Source organism: Megalops cyprinoides, chromosome 4 (assembly GCF_013368585.1).
Source record: "Megalops cyprinoides isolate fMegCyp1 chromosome 4, fMegCyp1.pri, whole genome shotgun sequence".
In the NCBI taxonomy this organism is placed as follows: Eukaryota; Metazoa; Chordata; class Actinopteri; order Elopiformes; family Megalopidae; genus Megalops; species Megalops cyprinoides.
Genome location: NC_050586.1, coordinates 21,088,334 through 21,100,000, shown reverse-complemented (window position 1 = coordinate 21,100,000; position 11,667 = coordinate 21,088,334). Strand labels below are relative to the sequence as shown.

Sequence of the window (11,667 nt, the reverse complement as noted above, 5' to 3'; positions counted from 1 at the left end):
TGACAACAACGCATGTCAAATTGTTAAGTCTGGGAAAAATGTCACCCTTTCAGCTATATTCTCCTAGTAGAAAATGAAAATGACACCTCCATGTTTTTAAGTGTGGGAAGTAATTTAGGGATGTTACCATTTCGGCCACACATTGAAGCGTGGGCAGCATTTTGGAAATATTACTATTTCAGACACACTTTTAAGCACAGAATCTATTTTGAAATGTCTCATACCATAGTTACACACTAATTATGTAATGTGGGTTTTTATTCCAAAATGCTTTCTAATTTCCACTAAGTGGAACTCTAGCCAAATTTTGCTCCATATTCTATACATAACTTCTTATGCAGTCACCTAATGTTAATGCTTTTATAAATTATGTTCACTATGTTCCTAGTTAAGCCTTTGGCAATGACCAGTCATATCACCGTCGGTCATTTCAAATCACTGAACTGACATTAGCCCGTAATGAAACTGCAACCTGTGTTATCCCAGCAAGTCTACTAATGAATAACCTTGTATTCTGGATAAAAAAGGCACAAATCAACCAAAGCACTGGTCTCCTAAGATGTAATTCTGGGGTGTTCAGCCAATCACCACCAATTCCTCTTTTACAGTGACCACACTGACCACACACACCTGGCTCAGTGACCGCATGCGCTCTAGCCAGCACGACAGCTGGCTGGCACAGTGAACACAGACGCAGTGGACCACTGTCCACAGGCTACGGGTGGGGTTGGGGCGGCGCTCACCTGACGCTGTTGAGCACGGACTTTTCCTTGGTGGGGGGCTTGGTGATGGGCCTCTTGGTGCTCACCACCTTACCTTGGTGCTGCTCCTTGCCCGCTTTGCTGTACTTGCTCTTGTTGGGCTTGGGAGCGCCGTACTTTCTGAGGATCTGCGGACACATGGCAAACATTGAGGATGAGCAGAGGAGCCTCCTCAGCGCTGAGTGAAGACACGGGGCAGTCGGTGCCTGCGCGCGTGTTTGCCTGCTTGCGTGCTTGTGCGTGTATGTGTGTGAGAGAGATTACACGCGGTCATCAGTGAGATGCTTTGTGTGGGAGTGGAAGAGAATTAAAAAACTGGGTCACGGTGCAATCTGAAGGTGGGGACACCAGGGATTCCCTCAGCTCGGTGTCTTTCATCCACGGAACAGAGAACACCACGGCCCCATTTCAGTTTTCTCAGCAAAGAAGACACTGTTGTTCACTTTGAGTGAAGCCTTTATCAATCTCGTAGCAATTTCATAGTAGTGTACATATCCAAAATAAGATGTTTTTGCTCTTATAAATATTCTTAACAAAACAGAATTTCATACTAAATAACAAAAATTGGTTTAATAAAAAAAAATAATCCCAACATTCAAAGAGCTGCAGAAGGTTATAAGCGAAAATCCAAACTGTCCCAACATATGTGAGCATACCTGCGTAAGCTGGTCTTCCAGCACCTTCTTGGGTGGCCGCACGTTGGTGAAGAAGACGTGCAGCAGGTTTCCGGGGGTCTGGGAGTTGATCTGCTCCTTGCTCAGGTAGATGTCGGACACCTTGATGGGCTTGGCCGGGGTGAGGCTCAGCATCTGCTCCGAGTGGACGCAGCTCTTGAAGATGTCCGTCAGCACGTCTCGTGCGCCGGGCACCAGCTTGTCCCCTTGGAGACACCAAAGTGACGCAACTGAGAGGCCAACCTGAAGTTCTTACAACAACGCTTTCCTTAAAAAGCAGGGCAATATTCCTGTCCTAATTAAAAACCTTTCTCAATAAACCAGTATCACACCAACAGATGGCTAAACATTCTCAGCAACAGGTAGGTTGAGTAGGAGATGTGGCATTTCACCAACATCCGAGTCTGTTATGTAAACATAAACATCTAAGTATGTTAAGTAAAGTGATTCAGTAGTGAAAACCAATGTGACCTTCTTCCATGTTTTGAGAGTATTAGTGTTATGCTACTGGACCAGGACTGTATATCTGATGATGCGTATACAATATTATGTGATCTTAATAATAGGAGACCCTGTGAAAAAGAGCTAAAGGTCCATGAAAACATAAAATCTCTCAGCTCAATCAGACCCAGAGACAAACAGACTAACCTCTGATGGACTTGTCCATAAAGTAATCCTCCAGGGCAGAGCTTCCCTGTGTGTCAAACAGGCTCTGGTTTACGCTGGAGGCTGTAAGGATCTCCTCATTCGTCATCTCCATCAGTTCCTCCTCCCCTTCCAGGCTGGATAAGCCAATCAGGTCGCTACTATTGAAAAGGCTGGCTCGAATCTTCTCCACCTTCGCCCGGGCTCGTACCTGTTGAGTGAGCATTTATAGGTGTGAGGTGACACCAGGACATCACCATCTGTCAGGACTAAAGGGTGGCACAACCTTACAATGTGCTGTTCATGTTATGAATCTATATAACAGAGCCACAAACGCTGCACTAACCACCTTCTGAATTCTATGACTGCACTCTACTACTGTTCACTGATGTTGCCACTGAGCATAACTGCATAATTGTGGTCAGCTGTAAATTTGCTCCCCCTACTGGCTGGTGTTCAATGTAAAGTACTGTCCTCAGGTAACATGGAGACCAAATGACCCACCTCAATGACAGCATAGCCTTTGATGGGCCGGGCCATGACAGCGTTGTTGTCCAGGGACGTCACTGTGTACATGGAGCCTCCGTCGGAAACAGAGGCCGTTTCGGCACTGTCCAGGGGCTCCCCTAGGCTTCCCAAACTACCAAGGCTTCCTGTGCTGCAGAGAGAAATGTCCAGACTCTCCTGACTGGACACAGTGTGGGGATCCAGCGCCCCCTGCTGTTGGGCGGGTATGGTGGTGGCAGGGGCAGCCAGCAGCTCCTGGTCGACAGAGAGCTCGCTGGCAGTGCGGGAGACGCCCTGCGAGGAGCTGCAGATGGACGTCTGGCTGGTGGAGGCAGAAGCACTGACGCTCATGGCGGGCGTGACGCTGCTGGAGCTGTCCGGGCTTTCGTTGCCGCCAGCCGGGAAGGGACGCTCCGGGTCGGAGGGCGCCTTGCTGTCCAGTGGGGGTGCGGCCCCACCTTTGGGCTTCTTGGGGTCCTCCTCCTGCAGTGGGATGAAGATCTCGTCCTTGAAAAGGCCCCCGTGGGCGTTGCAGGCCCGGCGGATGGCGCTCCGCACCACCGCCTCCTCCAGGTGGGTGGGGATGCCGGAGAGCACCAGCAGGCGGCTGTGCGCCGTGGGGCCCACGAGGGCCTGGCAGGCGTCGGTCACGGCGTCGCTGGTGACACCCAGCCCCTGCGGGTCCTTGTTGGCCAGGTGGCGCAGGATCATGAGCAGGGTGAGGGCCCGGTGGAACCACAGCATGTCCTCGGGCTTGCCGGCGGCCATGTTGAGCAGGGCACTGTCGCTCTCCGAGAGCCGCGCGCCGCCGGTCGCCGAGCCCCGCTTGCCCGGGGTGACCGCCGCCACGGCCGCCGCCGCCCGCTCCCGCTTCATCTTCACCTTCTTGCGCTTGGAGAGCAGGCTGGGGCTTTGCGGGGTCTGGCCCGGCGAGGAGGACGAGGATGATGAGGAGTCGCTGAGGTTGGGGGCGCTGCTGGAGGTGAGGGCGCCCACGGCCGCCCCGCTCACGTTCAGGGGCAGGGTGACCTCGGCCACGGCCAGGCACACCTCCATCAGGGCGTGGAAGTAGGTGGAGAAGCGGCTCTGCTCCGCCCCTAGAGCCAAGGCCCCGCCCGCTGCGGAGCCGCAGCCCCCGCCCGCTGCCCAGCCCTGAGTCTCCCGGTCATACAGCTTGCGTAGCTCCGTCTGCAGGGCCATCAGCACTGCCAGGCAGGGGTTGAGTAGCAGAGCAATGGAGCTGGACAAGCCCGAAGGGCTCTTTCGCTGCTCCAGGTGATGGATCTTGCGGAAGAGCTCAGCCAGCAGGTGGAAAGTCAGCTCTTTGATGCAGGGGGCCAAGTCCGTAGTCCACAGCAAGCCCCCTGTGACGCAAGAGAGAGATAAAATTCTTCATTATGTCACACAACAGTTCTAAATAGTTTTCCACCACTAGCTACTGTGGTCTTAAGGAGGGATGATGTTATTAAAGTAAAATGAAACTTAAGCATTGCAACATGCATGTAGAAGGCGGTGACTCACCTAGCAGCTCTACCACCTGCAGCAGCACAGAGGAGGGCACAGTGTCCAGCTCATCCTCTGAGCGCTCGCTGCTCTCCCCCAGCTTCCATGTCAGCAGCTGCTCTGCAAAAGCCATAGCCAAGGGGAACTCCAGGGGCAGGGAGTGCAATACCAGCACCGCGCCAGGAGGGGGAGACACACCTTGGAGCAATCACAGAAACTCTTCAGAAACAAGATTTGGAGATATGTCACGGTACAAGTTCAAAAAAGTACCTGATCTTGACCTTGAAGAGAACTATGGCAACTCTCAACTTTCACTGCTGTGATGACAAAAATCAAGACATACTAATCAGGCTGTTGCACAGGATGGAATAATAACTCTTCACCATTCCTGGCTAGAGTCCACCTTTGGATGTCAGAAAAAGTTGTTTTTTTCCCAGGAACAGTGCTTAGTGTATCATAATTACAGAAGTAGGAAGCATTTGGCTGGATAGTGTAAGAACATATCCAACTCTGTTTTGACTGAGAAATATACCTATCTGAAGACAACCTCCTTGGGTGTTAAAAATGAAACCAGTGTTCAATCTGAGTGTGTATGGTGGTGATAGTCTCCCAGGTACTAGAACAGACTCACCTAGTTTGATGTGCACCTTGTCGGTGGGGATAATGACAGAGGGGTACTGGTTGGTGGTGGGCGGGGGGGTGAGGCCCGTGTTGGAAGGAGAGGCGTCCAAGGGGTAGCACACCGCCTCCATCAGGTTGAGCTGACCGTTGCGGCGCACCTTGTGGCCCAGGCCATACACCATGACCCGGGCCCATGGGGCCTTGTACAGGGAGGAGCTGAAGCAAGAGAGAGCACAGGGAAAGACTATCAATTATCTCACCGGCTCAACTCGTGCCGCACCGCATTGCACAACTACAGAAAATTCCTTTGTCAGCACGCAAACTGATCAGCACAGCTGCGGGGCAGTTGACTCACTCCTTGCGACATCCCAGCTGGCTCTCCTTGCAGGAGATGATCACAAACGCAGCCCCCGGGAAGTTCACGTCCATGCTGACCTTTGACTCCGAGATGGGGAACTCCTCTGAGGTAAACTGCTCCGGGGCATTCTATCAACCACAGTGCAAAACATTAACACAAAATGTCCTGCCATCTGAGCACTGTAGCATTTACCTTTTTTTGCTTGGTACTTTTTTTTGATCATGGATGCTGCCTTTCATCAAGTGAAATCTTGTTCCAACCAATGGCAGTTATCTGGGACTAGCACATGGCTAATCAGAGAGTTCCTCAAATTTGTTTAAGCTCGGCTCCCTAACCCATACCCTAAAACTAACCCTTTGCAATGCCAGTTAAAATCAGTTTCCCACTAAAATGGCACTGGGGCAATCTGAAAATCCCCAAGTCCCAAAGGGCTATGAGGCTTACAGTCCAGAGTCAGCTGAGTAAAGCTCTTACCTGCAGGAAGGAGCAGATCTGCTTGGTGAGCTCGAGCAGGCTCTCCTCCCCCTGGTGCAGGGCTCGGGTGATCGCCACAGTCAGCCACTCACGGATAGGCTGCGCGTTACCTTGGTAGAAGAGGTCAGTGGGAGAGCAGCTCTGGCCTTGGAGGTTGTTGAGCAGCGACTGGGCCAGCAAGATGGAACTGGAGCTGATGGTGCCATCTGCAGGAGAGAGAGGGGAACTACTTACAAAGAGTGGTTTACAGAAAGTGGCTCTGTAATGAAGCTGGATTTTATTTTTTCTATACAAAAAATCCCAATTCTGTCAACTTAAATGCTGTAATTGTTTAGTCTAAAGGGGACAAAAGAATCCTTTGTGATTATCAGGCCAACAACTAATACCTTGGCATCTTGCATACCACTGATACTCTGAAGTGCTGTTTTGCTGTTCTGGCCAGCTCAGAGTTCCATAATTTCTACAGACCTCAAACAATTTCAAACAAATTCCCAGAACAGATTCCCTAGGTCTGGGTGCCAGGGAGCATTCTGGCATGGGGTCTTAATAATTCCAGACTTCTAATGCTGTAAATCATGCTGGGTACTTTCAAAAACTTAGCTAGACAAAAAATCTACACTTCATATATAATAACAGACCCTAATCAATAAAAAGCCCTAATCATAATCACAAACACACTACTAGTCTTTGAAGATGGTACTAATTGCTGGTAAGACAAAGCAGCTGCAATCATTGCTAATAAATTAATAAAATAATCCTCGTGGTCAGACGGAACATGAACTATTTCAGCTACAAAGCTCATTGTCCTCAAGCTTATCATCCAACAGTCTTTCAATGTCTTATACACTTGGTCACACCCATCTGGCACCTACCCCTGCTTTCTACAGCCCCACCCCTATACTCCCCAGCAGTACCCAAACACTACCATCCCTGGCTCTCGAGGCTCCGCTCACCTGGCAGGGGCGGTGCCAGCAGCTGGTTGGACAGCAGCTGCAGGTGCTCCAGAGTGATGTCCCGGATGGCAGGGATGTGGAAGAGGCGGGTGAAGGTGTGGGGGCTCTTGGGGGCGAAGATGTTGAGCAGGGCCATGCGGCAGTACAGCCGGGCAAGCGCCCCCTCACAGCGCAGCAGCTCCCTGAAACAAAGCAGACGGTCAGGGGGGGCAGGCAGGCTGCAGTCAGGCCAGCCGTCTCACAGCACAGCCACGAGCTGGAGGCGCCTCTTCACTAGCCATATAAACCTCTTAGAGGAGCAGCAACTTGTCATCAAAAACAGTAAACCCCACCGCAGACAATTTAACTTTCAACGTGAGACATCATGTCAACATCCTCTCATCAAAGGTGGCCTGCAATATGTATGAACTTGTAATAATGTATGGGCATATATGCGTGCAGATGCACCTGTTAAGTAGTTGCATTTACAAATGGTCTATTAAGCGACTGAGCGTAAATGACTTTCAGTGTAACATTACACTTGCTTAGCAGGTGCTCTAATTCAGAGCGACTTGCACGTCTCACAGTTCTCACATTTTCCCCAGTTATACAGCTGAATATTGACAGAGGCCTGTTCCTCACCACTACGTCTCACTGCTAGTGTGAGTGAGACAGTGAGTATGCTAGTGCAAGTGCGTGTTACCTGTGGATCTGGATATTGCTGCTGTCCAGGGAAACCAGGCCGTTGGCAGCAGTGCGGCGGGAGCCAGCGGGAGGACGCTCTAGCATCTCTATGGGGTACCAGTATCGCACCAGGACCCCCTCACTGCGCAAATATGTTTCCACCTGTACCAATTCATTCATCTGGGGGGTGAAGACACAGTCGACGCACAGAGGTGACAGGGTATGAGTTATAGCACCCTCATACTCTCTTGACCTAATGCTGTTTAAAAGCCTTACAAAAACACACCTCTCTTATCTCTATGGCAATGGACTTGCTAGTCATGTGAAAGGCAACAATACAATTTAGAGTATTATTCTGATATATCACACACCATGATCAGCCAGGACTTTAGACTAAAGCACATTAAGACCAGGTGACTGGCTGAGTATGTGATTTAGTCCTGGAAGACGGTCAGTATGGACCTGAGAAATACCCTCCAAGTTCAGGTCCCTTAGCTTTGTCTTTGACTGGGGTCAGGCTTCTCTTACCGAGTCAACATCCAGGACCACTCCATGCAGCCCAAATGTCTTCAACATGCCGCGGATGGCAAACTTAGGCAGGGCTGTGCCTCCCGTGCTGCTGTTGGTGTTGTTGCTGTCCGGACAGCGTATGACCACCGTCAGACCTGCGTGAGAGGACCACTCATTCATGGCTATGAAAATATGCACGTCAAGGATGTGTGTGCAGCCTATTGCTGCGGTTAGGCATGTTCTCGTAAGCCGCTTTCACGCAGCGTGGGCCCGTACCTTTACGGACTTTGTCGATAGTGAACTTGTTGGCCTCGTCCTTGATGTCCTCGATGGTGGGGAGGTATAAGTCTCGGGGAATCCCCCCATTCTCTTCATAGAGGAATTCCACAGTCTGCCGAGCGATGTCGACCATGCCTGTAAAGAGTTCACAAAAAAGTTTTTCTCACTCCCATTACACCACTTACACAATTATTACTGCAAAGGTTAACAGCTGATTACAATTACAACAAGGGGGCTATGCAAAAACACAATGGTGTCAAATTAACTATTACACCTCGTTTCTTAAAGTAATAAAGAAAATTCACAAATATTACACAAAAAACTACACATATCACCAGGAAGTAGGTAGGCAGTAAGTAGGAAGTTTTTTTCTTACTTTCATAAACTGAGTTTATGTTTCCTTTTTGAAAAAGAGGCAAATCAAAGAAGAAGCTTTTTTGCATAAGGCCCAATGTCTCACTAATGCGGAAGGTGCTAAACTATTGCCCACCGATCCATTTGGCATTACCGTGTGAACAAATAGCCTCCCCGCCAACCAATAGCCATCCTGGCATAAGACACACCCCACCAGCTTACCCAGCTGCAGAGCACCCTTTATCTGGTCAAGGCCAGACTTCCTCTCTGCCTCATTGCGGAAGCGTCGGCGGATTGTGGGGAACACCTTCGTCTCCCAGGCCTTCACCAGCAGGGCATAGTGGTCTTCCTGCAGGAAGCAGTGAGACACAAGGAAAGGTTACAGCACAAATTCTGGAGGGAGGAGCAACTGCAGGTCAGCACTGGTGGCGTCTGCAGCCTTTCGAAAGCACCCCCTCTGAAACACGCGCTCACCCTGGGCACATCATCATCGTCCTCATCGTCGCTCTCGTCGTCAGCAATGGGCGGGGGGTGAGGGTCGGGCCCTGAGGTTACCAGGTTCTCGTAGCTCAGCTCCACCTTGTAGTAGCAGGATGAGTCGCTGTTGTACTCTGTCCCAACAGGGAAGGACAAACAACAGAGCCAGTTCTTACAAACGCTACCCACTGGGAGACACACAGATAGAACAGCAAGGGGGCCGCTGTCAGCGAGGGGCACCAGGGAGAAACAGGCAGTAAATAAAAATAAGAGCACAGCAGGCATACCGACGGGCGAGGGGAGAGGGGAGGGGGTGTGAGAAGGCGCTTACGCTGCTGGGCGGTGGCCACGGCGGCGATGCGGCAGGGGGGCCCATGGGAGCCCGAGTCGGACGCCACGCTGGCGCCCGCGTCGTTGTCGCTGTCCGACGCCATGGCGAAGGGCAGGGCCTCGAAGTTGGCGCTGATCTCCTCCGCCAGGTCCACGCAGAGGTCGGCGGCGTTGCGGTGCGCCTGGCCCTCGGCGTACGCGAATGGCCGGCAGCCGAAGTTGGCGCGGATCTTCGTGTTCTGCAAGGTGCAAAGCACAAGTCACCCATTCGACTGTTGCCCTGTTCATAAACCCCACTGACTGCTAAAGACAAAATTCTTGTTCATGACAGACAGAAACATTTTGCTAAATTTCTCCTGTTTACACTACAACTTTTCTGACTTACTCTGAATGAATATTTTTCCTTAAGTGCCTTTTTCAGGTTTTTTATTACTCACGTCATATTTGCTGCCAAGCTCTGTTAATCACATGACTATCCTGTGAACACTCAAAGGTTACTTTTAACAGGCACTAATGGAAAAAATTAAATATGCTCTGTAACACTTTTTTTAAGCATTCAATGGTGTCAGTTAATGAGATGAACACTTGATTGCTCAAACATGTAAATTACAATTCTTACAAAAAGGGAAACTATTTTCATCCTTTAATTAAACCCTTATTATGCCATGTCATGGCTGCCAACTCCATTTGAATCTTGAATAATCCGATTCACAATGCCACTGAAAAACAGGGGGGCAGGCTGTTACGGGTGTCGTTCCGCTGATACCCACTTTCTTCTGGATGTGCACCAGGGGCCACATGCCTCCAGCCACGTCCTCCAGGAAAGGACTGAGGCGCTGGCCACAGTAGGTGAAGTACACACGCCCCTTGGAGGCCTGCCCCGGTGGAGGTGGGGTGCCTTCTGAGCGCTCCCAGCCAATCCCAGCCACGTCACCTGAGGCCAAAGGAGCAAGAGAACTCACACTTCACTGCATTCTAGCATTCACAAACACGTAGTTCCCTACAACTCATAACACACAATTACAGCAGACTTGGTCTTAAAATCATGTTAAGGCTCATGTTAAGACTTGCCTTTGGCTTTGAAATTACATCTGACTTGCACTGGTTCCCAAACCATACATGACAGGTCAAGTAATAAGTGTGATGAACTGTGAAAATAACTTAAGTGACTGCTGGTTTTCGATCTCACCTGGAAGCAGGGCTACATCCAGCCTCACACTCTTCCACTGCAGCAGACTGGAGCCGTTATAGTGCACTGCTCTGCCATTGCTGAGGGTTCAAGGTGAGAGAGATAGTAGGGGTCAGGGATTAGGGGACAAGACAACAAAAGACAGAAAGACAGAAGGAAGGACACTCACTTGTGGAACAGGCAGGTGCCAACAGGGTTGGTCCAGGCCCCGTCCCTCTTCTCCGCTTCAGTGGCGAAGCCGAAGGACACAATGGGGCCACTGTCATCGTCCGAGTCTCCATAGGAAACAATCTCAATCTCCCAGTAGAAGGAAGGAGCCTGGGGGGGTAGGAAACATGGAAAGAGGAGGTCAGGACCAGGTAGCCAGAAGATTCTGAGAAGTGTGCCACACAGCGTAATTAGGCAGCAGCTGAGGATCAGAGGGTGCCAACCTGAATGGGCACAGGCGAGGTGGCGTAGATGAAGGTGCCCCTGGGCAAGCCCCCTCCAGCGCTGGGGTCGGCTAGGAAGGTGACGGAGGTCAACCGGGAGGAGAACATGCAGGCGCGCACCGGCGGGAAGACCCGGGACGGACACCACGTGATCTCCTTCGGCTGTAGACAAAGGCACAGTCAAAAGTCGTCATCGGAAACGTTCGCCCAGGTTGAGACCGCCAAGGGATGGATGACGGCTCTGGAGCCGAGGGCTGGTATCGATACCCACCTGTCTCCTGTCTGTCTGGAGGGGCGGGGGCGGGGGACGGGCACAGTCCCGATACAGCATCCTCACTCTTTCACATTGGGCCTCCACCACTCCCAGCCGTTCCCCTGTGGAACACGAGAAGAGATTACATCAACCATGCTCACTCTTCTGACACCAATCAGACCACAGATGCGGGGCAAGATTACAACCAGGACATCACTATTGTCATCCAATGACCCATTTCTGGGCATTCTAAGAGGAAAGGCCACACGTTTGAATAACAAATTTAAAAATGTCACATTTTTTTACTTTCATAGTATTTTTTGACATTTGAAACATAATAAAATTCTGAAAACAAGTAAAGAAAAAAGAGAAAAAAAAACAGAGTTTCTCGAAATTATTAATCAGTAAGGCAAAAAGGGTAATCATGAGGATTTGGTTAGATCCGTGCTGACATTTACACTTATTCATTTGGCAGACTTTTTTCCCAAAGCGACTTATATGGCCAATATAGCAAATGACATCAAGTGCAGATGTGGAAGGGGTGCAAGGGGCAACCATACAACCATACCCAGAACTGGGTAAATAAACCCACACGGAACAGTATGAGTGGGATATACAGAGAGATGACGTGCTGTGAAACACATGGGCCGGACCTGCCCCTGCGCTGCGGGAGTGTGATGGACTC

At 50.5% G+C, this 11,667-nt stretch overlaps 1 protein-coding gene across 2 annotated transcripts in view; it reads right to left on the bottom strand.

Annotated features, from left to right (window-relative positions):
- LOC118776113 (probable E3 ubiquitin-protein ligase HECTD4) overlaps nt 1-11,667 on the bottom strand; it is a 51,584-nt gene that overhangs the window by 6,686 nt on the left and 33,231 nt on the right. For both annotated transcript variants that reach the window (XM_036526207.1, XM_036526206.1), the window contains exons 45-64: nt 11,001-11,104; nt 10,730-10,891; nt 10,468-10,616; nt 10,299-10,378; nt 9,880-10,043; nt 9,111-9,348; nt 8,777-8,913; nt 8,525-8,651; nt 7,946-8,083; nt 7,688-7,824; nt 7,179-7,339; nt 6,497-6,678; nt 5,544-5,749; nt 5,067-5,197; nt 4,722-4,927; nt 4,109-4,288; nt 2,585-3,951; nt 2,084-2,291; nt 1,418-1,641; nt 744-889 (exon numbers count right to left, since the gene is read on the bottom strand). In XM_036526207.1, coding sequence (XP_036382100.1) covers nt 744-889; nt 1,418-1,641; nt 2,084-2,291; nt 2,585-3,951; nt 4,109-4,288; nt 4,722-4,927; nt 5,067-5,197; nt 5,544-5,749; nt 6,497-6,678; nt 7,179-7,339; nt 7,688-7,824; nt 7,946-8,083; nt 8,525-8,651; nt 8,777-8,913; nt 9,111-9,348; nt 9,880-10,043; nt 10,299-10,378; nt 10,468-10,616; nt 10,730-10,891; nt 11,001-11,104 — 4,447 coding nt within the window. The remainder of the gene's footprint in view (nt 1-743; nt 890-1,417; nt 1,642-2,083; nt 2,292-2,584; nt 3,952-4,108; nt 4,289-4,721; nt 4,928-5,066; nt 5,198-5,543; nt 5,750-6,496; nt 6,679-7,178; nt 7,340-7,687; nt 7,825-7,945; nt 8,084-8,524; nt 8,652-8,776; nt 8,914-9,110; nt 9,349-9,879; nt 10,044-10,298; nt 10,379-10,467; nt 10,617-10,729; nt 10,892-11,000; nt 11,105-11,667) is intronic.